This window comes from Danio rerio, chromosome 9, assembly GCF_049306965.1.
Source record: "Danio rerio strain Tuebingen ecotype United States chromosome 9, GRCz12tu, whole genome shotgun sequence".
NCBI lineage: Eukaryota > Metazoa > Chordata > Actinopteri > Cypriniformes > Danionidae > Danio > Danio rerio.
This window is the reverse complement of record NC_133184.1, coordinates 10,366,140-10,383,435: the sequence shown is the minus strand read 5'-3', so window position 1 is coordinate 10,383,435 and position 17,296 is coordinate 10,366,140. Positions and strand designations below refer to the sequence as shown.

The window sequence follows — 17,296 nt, the reverse complement described above, 5'->3', positions numbered from 1 at the left end:
GTCAATTCTGTGCTTTTGAAAACACTAACGGTTGAGTTTAGGGAAAGAGGTGGAAGGGAGGATAGGTCAGTCAGTCAGTCAGTCAGTTAACAGTGGCCTCTGGTGGGTTTACATGAGAACACCAGACGTGAATGGCACTCGTGAGAAAAATTTAACATCTGACAAAGCATACACAGCAACCTCTGGTGGATTCGGGAAATAAAATCTGCAAACAAAACATACCTCCAGGGATGCGTATTTTGCAACCTCCAGAAATGTATTAAAGGTTTACATATCAATAATGAGCCTGGGTTGAAAATATAACCTCTTTTCGTTTTGTTTTGTTTGTTTTTAGTTTAGCCTTACAAAAATTAGTGTAAATGGTAAGCAAACATGGACCACACAAATCATTTTGTTTTTTATTACATACCAAATGAACCAAGAGAACTGTTTCCAAACACACCCTGCTGCTGGTATTTAACTCTTAGCATAAAAATTCAATATTTTCTTGAGAGAGTTTTTTTCCTCCAATATGCAATCTTTTTGAGCAACTCGCTGCAGTCTTTTGGTGTACAATAAATCATGCCTAGGGTATTCAAGAAGGCACATATATTGATTCCACTGCACATACTAATCTTCGTCTCCCATTATGGATTAAAATGCCTCAGTTAATCAGTTCCTTTTATTATGGGGTGGCTGTGGGAGTGTCTTGTAGTGCCTATTGGTATTGTGCAGCGCTTCAGCAGTCATTTAATTGGGCTTAAATTCCCACATATTGAGACCTTAATTTTAGCAGCACATGAAAGGGTTACTCTAATGAAAAGAGGCGTCTTTCTGGAGAGTTTTTTTTTTTTTTTTTTTTGTGCACTTGGCTTATGCCATTAATGAGTACTGAGCAGCTTAGCTGGCAAGTCTGACAGAGTCTTTTAAGGGCCAAAAAAAGTTCTCCACTGTGTCCTTTTGAGTAGTCAGCAAACATTGTCACCTTTGTAAGTGGCTGCATTATTAAGTTGATCCCTGTCATGAGCCTAGATAAGAATAAAATGTTAACAATAGGTAGAGGAGATAAATTGAAAGAGAGTGGTATATGGAAGGAGGAGAGAGGGAAATAATTGTGCTAAAAATGGGCAGCCTGGTCGCTCCAATCCGAATGTCACTACTGTCAACCTTTCTGTCTCTAGGGCACTGCGGGGAACCAAGAACAAGTGTGAGAAAGAAAAGGGAGAAAGTAGAGAACGAGTAGGAGGAAGAAACTGATGACTACCTTGGGAAAGAGGAAAAATAAAAAATATATGTCTGTCATCTCAAGACTCTTTTTTTTGTTAGTCTTCCTATTCGATTATAATAACATAATCTCATATAGTATATCTCATATTAGTCACCTAACATATTTAGAAATTGTAGGATAATACAATTAATTCAAACAAAAATATTGGGAAAAATATTATAGTCTTGATTTTTCTCATTTTTTTAAAATGTTTTAATGTTGTATTAAATTATGTTAATATTATATCCAATTGTATTTAATATTTTTATTATATTTATACTGGGGCAACGTGGTGACGCAGTGGGTAACACGTCACCTCACAGCAAGAAGGTCGCTGGTTCGAGCCTTGGCTGGGTCAGTTGGCATTTCTAGGTGGAATTTGTATGTTCTCCTTGTGTTCTCGTGGGTTATCTCCGGTTGCTCCGGTTTCCCCCACAGTCCAAAGACATGTATTACAGGTGAATTGGGTATGCAAAAATGGACCGTAGTGTATGAGTGTGTGTGTGAATGAGTGTGTATGGATGTTTCCCAGTGAAGGGTTACGACAGGAGGGGCATCTGCTGTGTGAGGCATATGCTGGTGTTGGCGGTTCATTACGCTGTGGCGACCCCAGATTAATAAGTGACTAAGCCGACAATTTAAATGAATGAATGAATGAATAGTTATACTATAGTCCTCACAATAATAAAGCAATTACTTGGAATTGCATTGCGTTGTTTAAGTGTTTCCTTTATTTTTTGAGCAGTATATATATATGCAGCAGTGCTATATTCTTTGGAGTTTGGTGCTAAGGCAACAGAGCATTAACAAATATGCACAAAACAAACATATATTTTTGAATCGACTTTAATTATTTTAGCTTGGTTCATTCATTTATTTTATTTTCAGTCCCTTTATTAATCAGGGGTTGCCACAGCAGAATACACAGCCAACTTATTCAGTATATGTTATATGCAGCGAATGCCCTTCTAGCCACAGCCCAACACTGGGAAACATCCATACACACTCATACACTACTGTCAATTTAGCTTACCCAATTCACCTTAAGCACACGTCTTTAGACTTATGTGGGAAACCGGAGCACCTGGTTTGATTAAACTCCACACAGAAATGCCAAATGACCCAGCTGAGGCTCGAATGAGTGACCTTTTTGCTGTCAGGTGAATGTGCTACCCACTGCACAAAACTAAATTAAATTGGTTTAAATTAACAAAATTTAATTATACTTCAGTTAGTTTAGGCCTAAATCATTTTGTTCAGTGTACCGCTTAGTAGTTTATAGCCAGTACCTTTTTATTATTATTATTATTATTTTATGCTATTAGTACAATAATATTGCAAAAAAAAGTTTTAGAAATAAAAGTATTTTATTCAGAAGGTAAATTTTTGTAGTTTATTCTAGTCTTCATTGTCACCTGATTCTTCTAATAAGCTCAATAGAAATAATTATTTTAAGCTGATTTACTGCTCAGGATACATTTCTTATTGTTATCGCTTATCAGAGTTAAATGTTAAAATGTGTGTCCTTTTTTCTTCTCCAGACTTCAGGCTGTAATTGACTGCAAAGTATTTGCAACCAAGTATTAAAAAGGGAACGTTTGATTTATGATTATTATTTTGTATAATTACTTTTGGACCCTTAACAAGTGGGAGGCACATGCAAACTGTTGTAATTCCTACAGCATTCACCTGATTTGGATGTAAATAACCTCAAATTAAAGCTGACAGTTCGTAGTTAAAACACATCTTGCACATCATTTCATTTTAAATAAATTATGTTGGTGTGTAGAGACAAAAATTTTAGAATTGTGTAGATGTCCAAATATTTATCGACCTACATGTAACTTTGCATATATTTTTCTTTTAAAAGATGAAACATGAAGTAAACTGATTCAACGTGAGAGCAAACAAACATGAGAGAAAAAAAATTATATATATATATATATGATGACTGTCAAACACAAAGCAAATCACGATGTATTATTTAAACGCCATCCCACGTCTATACAGTATATTGTATCTCCACCCACGTTATTGTGAAGTGGAAAGAGCAAGCGCTTTGGTCAGAGAGCAACATTTGAAATTCAAATAGGAATCAATAAGATGTGTTAAAGGCATATGTGCACATTTATGTCTCTTCAAAGACACAGAAGGGTCACTTTCAGAGATAACAGTATCCCATTGCCCTGGGGAAGGTGATGTCCGTGTGGACTCTAGTCAGTTGTGATTTCAGGCATTTACACATACATAGGGTGTTTGTTCTATTTTCCAAACAACCCCCCCCCCCCCCCCCCCCCCCCCCTTTCTCTACCTCTCTCTGTCTGCAAGGGCTGGATTTTATTTCCTACAAATCTAAATCAATACATCATTAAATATCAATGTGGCACACACCGTGGGGAATGAACAACTACTAAACATTGGCAAAAACAAATACACTCTCTAGATGGAGGCTAAACTAAATAGCTATAGCTTAAAGAGCAAAATTTCATCTTTGTGCACAATAAAGTGCATTTTGGGATAAGGCAAAATAAATATTTTTTTTTTTTTTTTCTGAAGATAGAGAGTTATTTCTCTTATTTGTTTTTGTGCTTTTCTTAGAGTTAGATCTTTGGTCCCACTTTATATTAAGTGGCCTTAACTAATATGTACTTACAAAGGAATTAATAGTTTGTTACAATGTACTTATTGTGTAAATACATGTATTTACTGTGTACTTATTCTTGATTAAATACATGTATGTAATTACATCTGTAGTTAACTTTTGTAATTACATTTGTAAATACACTGTTGACCATCCCTTACACCTTAACCCACCCTTAATCCTACCCATGCTATCAAACCTGTCCATAACCCAAACTCTATTCCAACTCAAAAGCACCACAAGTGTTCTCAAATACATTATAAACACAGTAAGTACATTGTATAAATTTTTTGATGTAAGTACATAGTAGTTAAAGACACTTAATATAAAGTGGGACCAGATCTTTTTATTATTTATTGTTTAGCTGTTTTTAAATTGAGTTGGTTACCAAAAAACTGTTATTTTCTATGTTCTGTACTACAGTACAACCATGGTATCAGACAGTGATGGAAAGAGTACTGATGTATTAAATCACACTCAAGTAAAAGTGCCATTACTTGCCCATAAATATACTACAAGTAGAGTAAAAGTATCTGTTGTAAATATTACTCAAGGTAGGAGTAAAAATTAGCCCTAATAAAAGTACTTAAGAGTAGTGAGTAGTGTGTATTACGGTGTCAAAAATTTCGTTTACATGTAATTTGTGTTTGTGTGTCTGTGTGTGTAAATGTAACAATCTGTAGTGCATTTAGTTATATTTTAGGGCCATTTCGGTCATCATACAGTAAACATTCATCATTTTCTCAACGTCACATGCAGTCTAAACAGTCTCTGGATCATTGCGTGTAAAGATTTTTGACATCATCTTGGACACTTTTGATGCTTCCAAACTGTTTGCTGCATAAACTGCCCATGTCTTGAAGTTGCAGTATGATGTGATTTACCTTCTATGTGAGATTTGATTGGACAGGAATCACAGGACAGATTTTTCGAATTCCCATAGACAGGGAAAAAATAAAGTAGTGACTGCAGGTTGAAGGAATGTAGTGGAGTAAAAGTACAGATTCATGACTACAGGTTTTAAACATTTTACAAAATAGCATTAGTGTTCAAACGACGCTATCTCATATAAATTCGGAACTTTTTAATTTAGTTTTTTGATTCTTATGAAATCATTACAATTTAGTACGATTTGCTTATCTCTATATAATGGTTGGGTTTAGTGGTGGGATTAGATGCCACACCTCCTTTTAAAATCTGTACATTTTCATACAACTGAACTTGTACAAATTTGTATGATTTAGCCACTAAACTGACAAAACGTAAAATAGTTACAGTCCTCGTAAGATCAGGCTGGTTTAACGGAAAAAAAGACATAAAAGCTTGACACAAGTAAAGAGCGAGTAAATTCTGATAAAACTGTCCCTTTAAATAATAATGTTTTCAATGTTATTTTTTCTTATTGGTTTTGAATGAGCATGTGAAAAAACTGTGAAAAAAAATTATACATAAATAAATTATGTCATAATATGTGAAACAAGCAAAAGCAAAGCTGATTTAGATTGAAACAAAGTTATTTATAAAGATAAAAATGTGTATTTAAAACACATTTATTTAATACATTGATGTAAACAATAGCTTCTGTGACCTAATTTTAAGTGTAGTAGTTTAAAAAATGTGCTATCCAAATGGATGAATATTTCATATGCAATGTAAATATAAAATGTTTCATTTAAATATTAGTTTGAGTGCTCACTCATCCTGGTTGCCTACTTATAGGCAATATCCAGCTGCAAACTGACATACAGGTGTTCTGTGTTGAAATGAAAAGTTTTAATTACAGAAAAGAAACTTTTATAATGAGCCCAAGAGCTTGAGGAAATTCAACAACACATCTTTGTGTGAGGTGAGAAATTTGTCAGTTTTATTGACAGAGTTTACTCTTCTAAGTTGTTTCTTTTCCTCCATCTGTCCAGCATTTTCCTGTAATTCTTTTAGGATGTTACACTGATTAATATGCAAAGACACTTCAAGGAGAACCGTTTTTACTTTTAGCTAGCATGGCTTGATGGTTTTGTGCTGATTAGCGTGTATAGATGCTGTGTTTGATTAATAAAACTCATCTCCTAAATGACTCCTCTATGCCATAAGGCATGGTTCAACTAGACACCCTGTCAATGTACTGTAACTGTAAAGGAATTAAAATGTTTTTATTTATCTGTTTGATTTTTTTTTAAAGGAGCAAAATGAAAATTTACTTTAGTTTCTTTATTCTAAGAAGATATTTTGAAAAAGAACTAAAAATCTGCTCTCTTAAGGCAGCCTCCGAGGAACTGTTCATATATTATATTATATTATATTATATTATATTATATTATATTATATTATATTATATTATATTATATTATATTATGTTATATTATATTATATTATATTATATTATATTATACTATATTATATTATATTATATTATATTATATTATATTATATTATATTATATTATATTATATTATTAAGGCTTGTATTCCTGAAAATTCACTTGAATGAAAGTGTATGAATAAAATACAAACATTTCAGAAAAATCTGCCATCTTAGTAGATTTTATTAAATTATAAAATATCAAAACATTTGTCAATATGGATTCTATAAAGATTAGACCCCCACACGTAATTACACAAAAAGAACCACAAAAACAAAAACAAAAATAAATAAAAAAAAACTTTTGAGGAAACAGATTGTGACAAACCATTTAAGTTCAAAAACTAATCCTAATGAGTACTGTGAACCTAATCCATTTGAGTAAAGGAAACCATTAGAGCACAGTAAATCCCAATAAATGAAGAGATCTCATAACAATGAAGTACTGTAAAACTCAATGAGTTAAGGCAACTCAAAACGTTTGAGGAAACCGATTTATACAAACAATTTGAACCGATTGAGTTCGAAACACTTTTTTGAATGAGTAGAATTAACTACCAGTAATATTTATTTAACTATACTCATTTAATTTAGTAAATTTGACTATAAGGTTTTACAGTTTTTATTATTTATTTGTAATTTTTACAGGTTTTATGATAGCCAAAAATACATATGGGTCAAAATCATTAAAGATTTTGTCCCATGAACATATTTAATAAATTTTTAACTATACATACATTGAACCACATTTTTATTTATAATATTTATTGCTAAAACCTAAATTTGGATAACTTTACAGGTGACTTTCTCTGTATTCCAGATCTTCTTAGCCAAATATTAACAAACATACATCAATAGAAATCTTATTTATTTAGCATTTAGAAGATGTATTAATCTCAAATTAAAACAATTTACATTTATGACTGTTTATTTATGGTCCTAGGTCACATACCTTTATGAACTAATTTGTCAGATGGGTAATAAAACGAATGTCCTACATAAATTTTATAAACTTAATATTTTATATCGACTCACTTAAAATTCACTTTACAAGTTATTTGAGATTCAACTTGATTTTTAAAGTTGGTTTAATGTGATACAATTTAAAATGATGATTATTTCAATTATTTACAGGGCATTGAAGATAAACACTGAAATGACATACGTCACATTGTGTTTGCCATGGTAAAATCTCATTTCATTTGATCTCTGTTAAGCTTGCCTAAAATCTTGATCGTTCAGAAAAACTAAAGTGTGTTAGTCATCCTCTAATGACATTCTCTCTAAACAATGTGAACCGATAATAAGCCATGGCATTTAGTTTGAGAAGTTTACTTCAAGTGTCTTCTGTTAACCGAGTTCCCTTGAAAAGCCTCAGCTGAGTGGAAGCGAGCCATGCTGTGGAGGACTGTGTCAAAACATGTCATCATGTAAGGCAGAGTGGCAAATTTAAGTCAGTGAGCGAAAAGTCCCCGGCACAATCTCTGCTGTCTGCAAGGAATACATCAGCTTGTGGGTGGAATGGATCCAGTGTGCTGAAAAGGTAACAGGCGGCTTCACATTTGCCAAGCATATCATTTATCGTCCCAGTGGCGGTGATGCAGAGGAGGACTATTTTCACGAGAGAGGATCTAAAATCGGCACTGTAGAAGAGAGAGTTATGGGGAAAAGTTAATGGGTTTTAGTTCCAAAAGCATGTGCAATTGGGCTGCGAATACATTTCCATGAATTGTTTCCACATTAATGCTTGAGGAACTGTCAGGACACTTATTTTCCATCTATAAATGACTTGGAATTGATTGGTGTTGACTGAATGGCTTTTGTTGACTATTTCCTGCAGAATGTTGTGTTTTCTGTCATCAGAAATGTAAGGCAATCTTTCTTTCAAAGCTATTTATTATATCAAGCAAGCAAAATGTCCAAAGTGTGCACGCTTTTAGACTGGTGCTGAATGAGAGATAAGCCACTGTTTGAATGCAGGTTGACCAATGTGGAACCTTCCCGGAATTGGGAGCTTTGTCCAGTGTTTTGCAAAATCATACATTTACATTTTGGCATGCTGGACAGTTGAGTTAGTAGAGGAGACTAAAATTCATAGGATTTTTAGCTTGCATAGCATTAGTGTTTGGCAGTTTCAACATATTTTTTTTTCATCACTTGCCTTTATGCATGTTAAATGTTTGAAATAACGTCATTTTGTGATGTGATATGGATGTGTATTACTGAATGAATCAGACATTCTCTTATCATTTAGAAATTGTGTATTGTTGATTAGAATTGCATTATAAATAAACAGTATATTATCCCACTAAAAATACCTGAGCAGAACACAGTCTACACTGTTGCAATTGTGTTGATTGTCTTTACTATGTTTCATTCAGCTACTGATTTGTCCACACGTTTTATTACTCCTGCGACTTTATAGCAAGAATTTCCTCTGATGTCTAGTATGAATGAAAAAACATATTTGTTTTGCACTCCATAATGGATATGGTACTGGATTGCTTGGAGTACTGTAAAATAGTGAATTAGACATATTCAAATTACTATTACTTAGTAGCCTATTGCTGTACTGTAACATAGCTTTTATTTTATGGATTTGTACTTGACTAAGTAGTGAAATAGTGTGTACTTTTACTTGAATATGTTTTTAATGCTGCATCAGTACTTTTACTGCGCTACTTTTTTTCAGCCTGCAGTCACTTCTATATACTATAAAAAGTGATTCACTAAGAAGAACAACCAGTCCATAAATTCCAGTCCAATCAAATAGTGCATAGGAAAATTGCATCAGACAGACCACCTCAAGACACAAATACCTTATAAATGCAATAAACATGTACAGTATGGCAATATTAAAAGTGTCCAAGAAAACGCAAAAATATTACATGCAACTGTAAAAGAGGGGGGGGGGGGGGGGGGGGTGAATGTTACAGAGGCCAGCTAGTAAAGTGCTGTGCAGGTAACCTGAAAAGGTGCTTTAGTGACAGATGCTGGAGGCCATGGTCTTTAGCCTCCTTATAAGAGCAACCGACTCCATGTGGAAATTTGTCGGTTTAATCCCAGCTCGAAGCGGGTTGGCTAGTGTATGACGGGTGGGTTCCACAATGACCAAGAAATTGTGTAGACTTGAAGCCTACTCTATGATGACTGAAATGGCAAAACTATCTAAAAACAATAATTTCATGCACTAGAGAAAAATACTTTTTTTAAACACTAATTTCTCTTCTTGTGTACTTTTAGAAGGGCTACTTTTTGCTCATACTTTGAGTAGCATTTAGAACAGATACTTTTACTCTTCCTGTACTACAAGTTTTGGCATACTTTCAATAAGCACTTTTTTGAATAAATCATTTTACTTGAGTATAATTTTTCAGTGCTCTTTCCACCACTGATTATTTGTGTAATATTATTATTGTCACATTTTTGACAAGTGCAACCTTTTTTGTAAAGCACTGTATAGTAACATTTTATTTTGATGGTCCATTTGAGTATTAGTAGACTGTCTGCTTAATATCTGCTCCTTCAACAGACATTTAACCGACTAATCTGATGAGAATTAGTTGGCATGTAGATGCAATGTAACTTAATACAACAAACTAACAATCACGATAAAGTGTGACCGCATTGTTTATGCAATGCTAATTGCACCTTTAAGGAGGCTAAGTGTCTACAGATGTGACGTGATATTAAAGCAGTGGTTGGCTTTGTGTTCTTTCAGGCGTGAGCTGTGTGAATGAGTATGATGAGATGGTGGCCGTGTCCGAGTGTCTCCAGTGGGCCGGGCCGATGCCGTCTCGCTTCAGGAGCTGTTGGGTGGCATGTAAAGATGACTGTGCCTTTAGTTCCTGGTCGAAATTTTCTGAATGCGCTGGATGTGGGAGCAGACGGACACGCAAACGCACAATTACAGGTGAGAGTCCGATAACACACTGGATGATGCACAGAGCTGTGAATACGCAGCTTATTTAATGATAGACGTAACAGCACCATATGTTGTAATAGCAAAATGCAATAAGATGGGTAATCAAGGAGTTTCGATTTTGCTTAATTATTATTGTTCCTTGCTTAATTTAAAACTACTAAACTACTGGTTAAGGTTGATATTGCATAAACATTCAGGCTCACACAAAATGAATGAATGTGTCCATAATATGTATATATTACATCCATGTATTAAGTTAGTGATAAAGTAGAAAAAAAAATAAAAATAAAAAACTTTTACTGCTAGTCCAAACTACAGTAGTTATTTAAAGTGAGTTGAAATGACACAATTCTTAATTTTTGGGGGGACAACTTAATTAGTTTGTTCTATCCATTTGATGTATAAAAATTATCAAGTTAACTTGATTGATTCGTGTTGGGACAACCCAGTATTTTTTTACAGTGAAGAGGTTGTTATCTCAGAATAAAGCCAGATAAGCTTATCGTTTGTTTCAACCTGACTTTATTCTGAAAAAACAACGACCCTGGATGTAATCTTCTTCCCACTTATTACATGGCTACTTGCCACAAAACATGGAAATTAGACACAAAATATTGTTTTAAGCTGTAATAGTTTATACATTCGTTTAATTAAATGCAAAACTGACAAAAATGAAACAGGTGAATGGAGCATACAATAACCTGCTCTCTGTTTAGAGGAAATACTAAATTACATCACACGGATTTCCGGTTGCAAAAAAACCCAAAAAGAACGATTACCATAGCAAACATGTCGTGTTGTGTGGTGGGATGACAAGTTTAAAAGTCCAAAAATAGAAAACTTAACTTTTACCGCACGCCACAATGCTTTTATTGCCAACTGCAGACGTCTTTGGCTAAAAGGGAGCTGAATGGAGTGAGGACCTAATAAAAAATGCTTGACTCTGCAGTTCTCAGTTCATATCAAGTAAGTTCACGCTATGCTGAATCATACACATTACTCGTTTTTGATAGCAGCAATGATTTCACTAAAACAGTTAAATATGGTTAAATAAACTGCGGACACTGAATGCTTAGAATGTAATGTAAAAATTAACATTTAAATATCCTGCAGTACAGATGCAGTTCGCTGTCAGAATGCAGTTGTTTTGCTTGATAATAATTACCCAGGTCTTCTATACCTCCGTCTTCTTTCCTTGTCTTTGGCTAGGCAGAACCTCGTTTTTTAGCGATACAAATTTTATCTAAATTGATATTTTTACCAGATTTTAAATCCGGTAACTATAGAACATTATTTATTGTACTTGACCAAAAAACAAAATCGTAGGCACCCAAAAGACTTGTAGGCCTTTAACTTCTCTCTTGTAAAATCACTTGGCGTGTCAAATTTCGTCTTATCCAAAATCCATTGAGAGGGTGCTATCGCAAATAAACCTGTTACACGAATGATGCTCACTTTAAAGTTAATTTTGCCAAGTAACTGGGCTTATCACTGGGTGACAAGCTGTTGTAATAAGCTGAAAGAATTATGTAAGTAATATACATATAATATGTAATCAATATAACTTATTTCTAAGACAAAAACAAATTCTGCACTGCATTGGATGTCATTCCCTTGCTGTAAATGCTAGTGCTCTCGGTTTTTTTCTGCAACCTCGCTGCGTGCACATCCTGAATGTTTACAAACTGGTAATTCGTCTGTTGGTATTCTGTTTACTTTTCATAATTACACTGACAAATAAACAAGGATTTTTAACTGTGTGGTTTTATATGTTCTTTCAGTCATATGCTACTTATAGCCTCTCATTAAATATAACAACAAGATTAAAATATATGTATTTCTAAAAGTGTTTAAAATGGTAAACTCACACAACAGAGCAAATACTGTAACAGTGAAACAACTAATCCTTCTACTGTAGCCAGGAGATAAGCTTGTTTATATCCAGACAAGTGTGGGTACAAATTAGTAACATATTTCTGAAATCCCTTAAAGACCTGGTGCCAAGATGTACAGTGGTTTCTAAAGTGTCACAGTTGTAGTATCACTTGAAGGATATCAGTTTAACAAAGGAAGAAAGCCGACAGACAAGTCTGCTTTGGCGCATATAGCAGCTAAAGGGAAAATAGTCTTGAAAAAAGTGAACTTTTTTTGTTCAGACCTCCAATCATTGAGGAGATTTTTTTCAATTATTTCATGATCTATTTTCATCTTCATTCTTTAAGTGTTACTGCACATATCCAATGTGTTTTGACAGTCCTGTCTATCATCAGACATCAGGGACCTGCTGTGAACCACTCTACAGGCAGATTTAGAGCTGTCTGTTAGAGAATTACTGCAGCGCTTTCCGCTGTAGTTAGTTTGTTCCCATAAAAATCATGATTGGCTTTCATTAAGAACCTGCACATCTCTCGACATGACGTGTTCACAGTGTCGAATGAACTTTCAAAGGGTTTTCTTTACCTCGTACTTTTAGGAAATCCCACATCAAAGGTGAGCATGTTAAAATGTCAGATTTCAACCTAGATATACGACAAGATCAAAACAAGACAGAAGTGAAGCATGAAATTTGCAAACTAAGGACATTTCTGCATCTTGCTTAATTGAATGCACAATATCCAGCAGGTGTTGTTTTCTGGAGGTGTCATCAATAATGAATCATCGCTGTGGAAAAAGTGTGTGCGCTTGATGTACATATTCACACACTCTCGCACATGCGGGGAAAGCAGAGAGCAGATTGTCAGAGAGACTGCAGTGAACTGACAGAGATTTCACACTGTTAGAGCTGTTTTCTATCACTGACCGCCTCTGAACACCAAAAGCAGATGGAGGCTGGCAAACTCCTGGACACCAGTGAGAGTGTGACTTTCTTTATCTCTCTACCTCTGTACCTGTATACATCGCTATATCTCTCTCCCTATATATCTCTATCCCTCTCTAAATATATAGCTTGCTTTGAGAGATATTTAGACACAGACAGGTAGATAGAAGGATGGATGGATGGATGGATGGATGGATGGATGGATGGATGGATAGATTTTATTAGGTACACCTGTCCAACTGCTCAGTAATGCAAATTTCCAATTAGCCAATCACATGGCAGCAACTCAATGCATTTAGGCTTGTAGACCTGGACAAGACAACCTGCTGCAGTTCAAACGGAGCATCAGAATGGGAAAGAAAGGTGATTTAAGTGACTTTGAACATGTCATGGTTGTTGTTGTTATTATAATATGTCTGAAAAGTAATAGCCAGTATATGGCCTCAACAAGTCCCATCCTAGCAACAAGTATTCCTGGTGTTCTTGAGATGATTCTCTGTGCAGCGAATTTGAAACTCAAGAGCATAGCTGTCTCATCATATATTCTCCGAGACAGTTTAATTTGGCTTTTGACTCAAGCAGAGATTGACTAAATCCACTGAGCATTGCATCATGATTGATGATGATCTTTCATCAGCATTATCTTTAAAGCTTTAGCTGTCAGCAAAACCGCACCAATCCCATTGATGCAACAAAGCGGAATCCTTCAATCAAACAACAAAACGCAAGAAGCTTCTGAATCCACTACATCAAAGCATCATATTTCCTTGCTCTCCAACCTGACTGTGCATAATTGTCCAGTGCGGCCACAGGTTTGACAGGCTGACGTGATTGTACTTGGCAGGTTTGAGGACCCTGTTGAACGCTGGTCTGTCGGTGTCAGTGACAGCATGTCTAATACGAGCATCTTTCCTCACGGACGGATCCTTTTATTTAGATAACCTAATAATATTCATCATGTCTAATGGACATGACTAATTTGAAATGTTCCAGGAAGTGAAGTGTGCAAAGAGGAACTAATAGCCTCTTAAACAGAAGCCTTTATGATGTGAAATCTATTCATTTCTCTCCTCATTAGATAAATTAGATGTCTATGGTCCAGTGAACATGAGAGTGCTGCGGGTCTCTGTTTGTATATTTAAAAATAAAGAATGTGGGAGAGAAATAGAAAAAGAGAGACGCTTTTGGTACATGCAGTTCTTGTATCTAACTGCGTCATCCTCACCCTCAGGCCATTCAAGATGTAGGTAACTGTTTATTCACTAGAACAACAATTTTTGGCTACAGATTGAGGTCAGTTCGCAAAAGTTTAATATTGTTTGGCCTTACGTCTATACGAAACAAACTTTTTGGATAATGGGTTACAGAATAGGAAGTCTTTAATACCTGTGTTGAAAGGCAAAACACACTGTTTGGAAGTTATGGCATAACCAGATGAAGGAAGATCCCTAATTTGTGCTGGAACAAACTGGAAATCCGGATCTGGCACCTAATTCTACCGATCCCACTTTGAACATGGTAATTATAATAAGCCCTAGCCACCCACCCAGCCCCGCTCTTCAATTCCTTCCGCAAATGCCCAACACTCTTTATTTTAGTTCACTACCACATCCCCACCCACCCCGCTGTTCACTCTTGTCAACGACACCCCCCCCCCCCCCCTAATTTTCATCCGCGACATGCACACTCTTTACTTTTGGCGGCACAACCATTGTTTGCCTAGTACGCACACTATAAAATTGACAAACCAGTTTGGTTGCTCAAATGTTCTGTTACCTCTCCCTCTGCTGGTAACATGCCGGATCCATTACCCCATGTGTTTCAGGACCTTGCAATTTACAAATTAAGCACTGCCCACATGTAACAGTAGAAACAGTTACTACGGTGGATTATATAGCTGTGTTTGTGCTGTAGAGTCTTCGACGTTTAGTAACCGTTTCATGTGACTGATTTTTTAAAATATTTGTGCATTCGCCATTGTTTATGTCTGTAGTTAGCGATCTGAAAATAGACTTGTGTAAGCGAATTGAGCCCAGGGCTCCCGCCTGGTCAATAAGCATGTGATGGGGTACGAGATCAGGAAGGTTTCGAGAGCTCCCCCTGGTTATGGAGAGAAAGTGGATATGGGGTGGATGGGGGATTCTTTAAAAAACGAAGATGAGGGAGTAATCTTAGTTGAGCTATTTATAGTTAGTTTGGAATAATCTTATTGGCTTACTAATAATTACAGATTAAAGACCAACTGTGATCAATCGTATCACGTGGTCCTCTCGAAAATTGTTTGTGAAACTTCACTTAATTTTGCTGTATCTTGCAGCTCTGTTTGTGTTTGTGTACAGTGCCACATGCAATTATGGCATGTATGTTACAGCATTTTAACTCATTTTCCATTGACATGTGGATGCAGAGATTATTTGAAATGATACGTGTATGGATGCAAAACTTGAATATGCACAATTATTGCCATGTGGATGTAGCCTTAGTTAAAATAGTGTTACTTGGTGACTCATAAATTCATAAAAAGTCAATGATTATGAGATTTTTTGTATGTGAGCAATACCATCATTATAGATGCGACATTTGCTGTAATAATTCAAAACATAAATTCACAGAGAAAGAATATTGAAACATCTGTTTACATTTTCCAAAACTACCAACAAAAGAGTCATGGGATCCGAAAAATATCATATATAACATATCTCTAAACATTTTTTTTTTATATTCTAAATTAGGAAAATGGATGTGATGAAAACAGTTAGACAGTTAGGAGTTTGTATGTTCTCCTCTTGTTCGTGTGGGTTTCCTCCTGGTGCTCTGGTTTCCCCCACCAAAGACATCAGATTAATAAAGGGGCTAAGCTAAAAATAATATATATATATATATATATATATATATATATATATATATATATATATATATATATATATATATATATATATATATATATATATATATATATATATATTTATATTTWTATATATATATATATATATATATATATATATATATATATATATATATATATATATATATATATATATATATATATATATATATATTTATATATATATATATATATATATATATATATATATATTTATATAGTCGCTGGTTTGAACCAAGGCTGGGTCAGTTGGCATTTCTGTGTGGAGTTTGCATGTTCTCCCTGCGTGGGTTTCCTCCGGGTGCTCTGGTTTCCCCTGCAGTCAAAGACATGCGCTATAGGGGAATTGAGTAAGCTAAATTGGCGGTTCATTCCACTGTGGCTACCCCAGATTAACAAAGGAACTAAGCCGAAAAGAAAATGAATGAATCAGTGAATGAACATTACAGTTGGGTTAGGATTTACATGTTAAATGGTAGCTTGAATTCCAATGATTTATAGTTTACACCAAGTAAAGTACAGTATGAGTATTGTGAAACATCAAACAAAAAAAATCCATGAAAAAAATTCTCATGTTTTATTCAAAATATTCTAATTTTAATTTTGAATAGAAATGAAAGATTTGTGGGTCTGTTATTACATACGATTTATACTTGCCTGCCTTTTGTACGCCGCTTTGGATGAAACTGTATCTGCTAAATGAATAAATGTAAATGAGTAATTGATGACAGAATGCTTGTTGCTAGATGAAAAACTGAATATTACAAATTAACAATCTGAGCCTTTAGCACACGCATCAATCCAAAGCAATTCACGTTAGATTGAAGGTGCGAGATTTTTATACATTTCTGCATTCCCTGGCAATTAAATACTACCCCAGCTTCTATTTAGCAGTGTAGCACATAGTAACTTAAGTTAAAGTTTTTAATACAATTCTTAGCATATATGAGCACACCCCTCAAAAATCTCTCATTTAGATTCATGTTTATTTATAATAAACTATATAATATTATATTTGTGCATGAACATCAGATTAGGCAGTACTAAAGCCACATTTTGAGCTAATCTAACAAAATAACTTACAAAAAAGGTTCAAAATTAGTACAGCCAACTTTATGTCATAGAAAAATATCAAATATTTTTTTAAAGAGCGAAATTCAAAAGAAATGTGCAAAAATGTGTAAAACTTTGTGAAATTTTGCAGTTTTGTAATTTGTTTTTTTAATATTTTGCATGTATTCAAATACATTATCATTCTATTTCAAAATATGTTTCGTGACTAAAATATATATATATATTTTTATAAACATATCTGTTTAATAAATCTGTTTTGTTTAAATATGCCAAAATATACTACATATTGAACAAGAAATGGATAAAAAATATTCATTTTCAATTTACAGCTGGAACCCATTAAAAGTCAC

The 17,296-nt window shown here is 34.5% G+C and overlaps 1 protein-coding gene across 4 annotated transcripts in view; it reads left to right on the top strand.

The window, feature by feature from the left end:
• thsd7ba (thrombospondin, type I, domain containing 7Ba) overlaps nucleotides 1-17,296 on the top strand; it is a 402,275-nt gene that overhangs the window by 301,288 nt on the left and 83,691 nt on the right. For 3 of the 4 annotated variants that reach the window (XM_073912504.1, XM_073912505.1, XM_009304519.5), the window contains one exon: nucleotides 9,967-10,158. In XM_073912504.1, the coding sequence (XP_073768605.1) occupies nucleotides 9,967-10,158 (192 nt within the window). Of the gene's footprint in view, nucleotides 1-1,160; nucleotides 1,281-9,966; nucleotides 10,159-17,296 lie in introns of those variants that run through there. The other variant, XM_073912506.1, reaches the window with a different exon arrangement.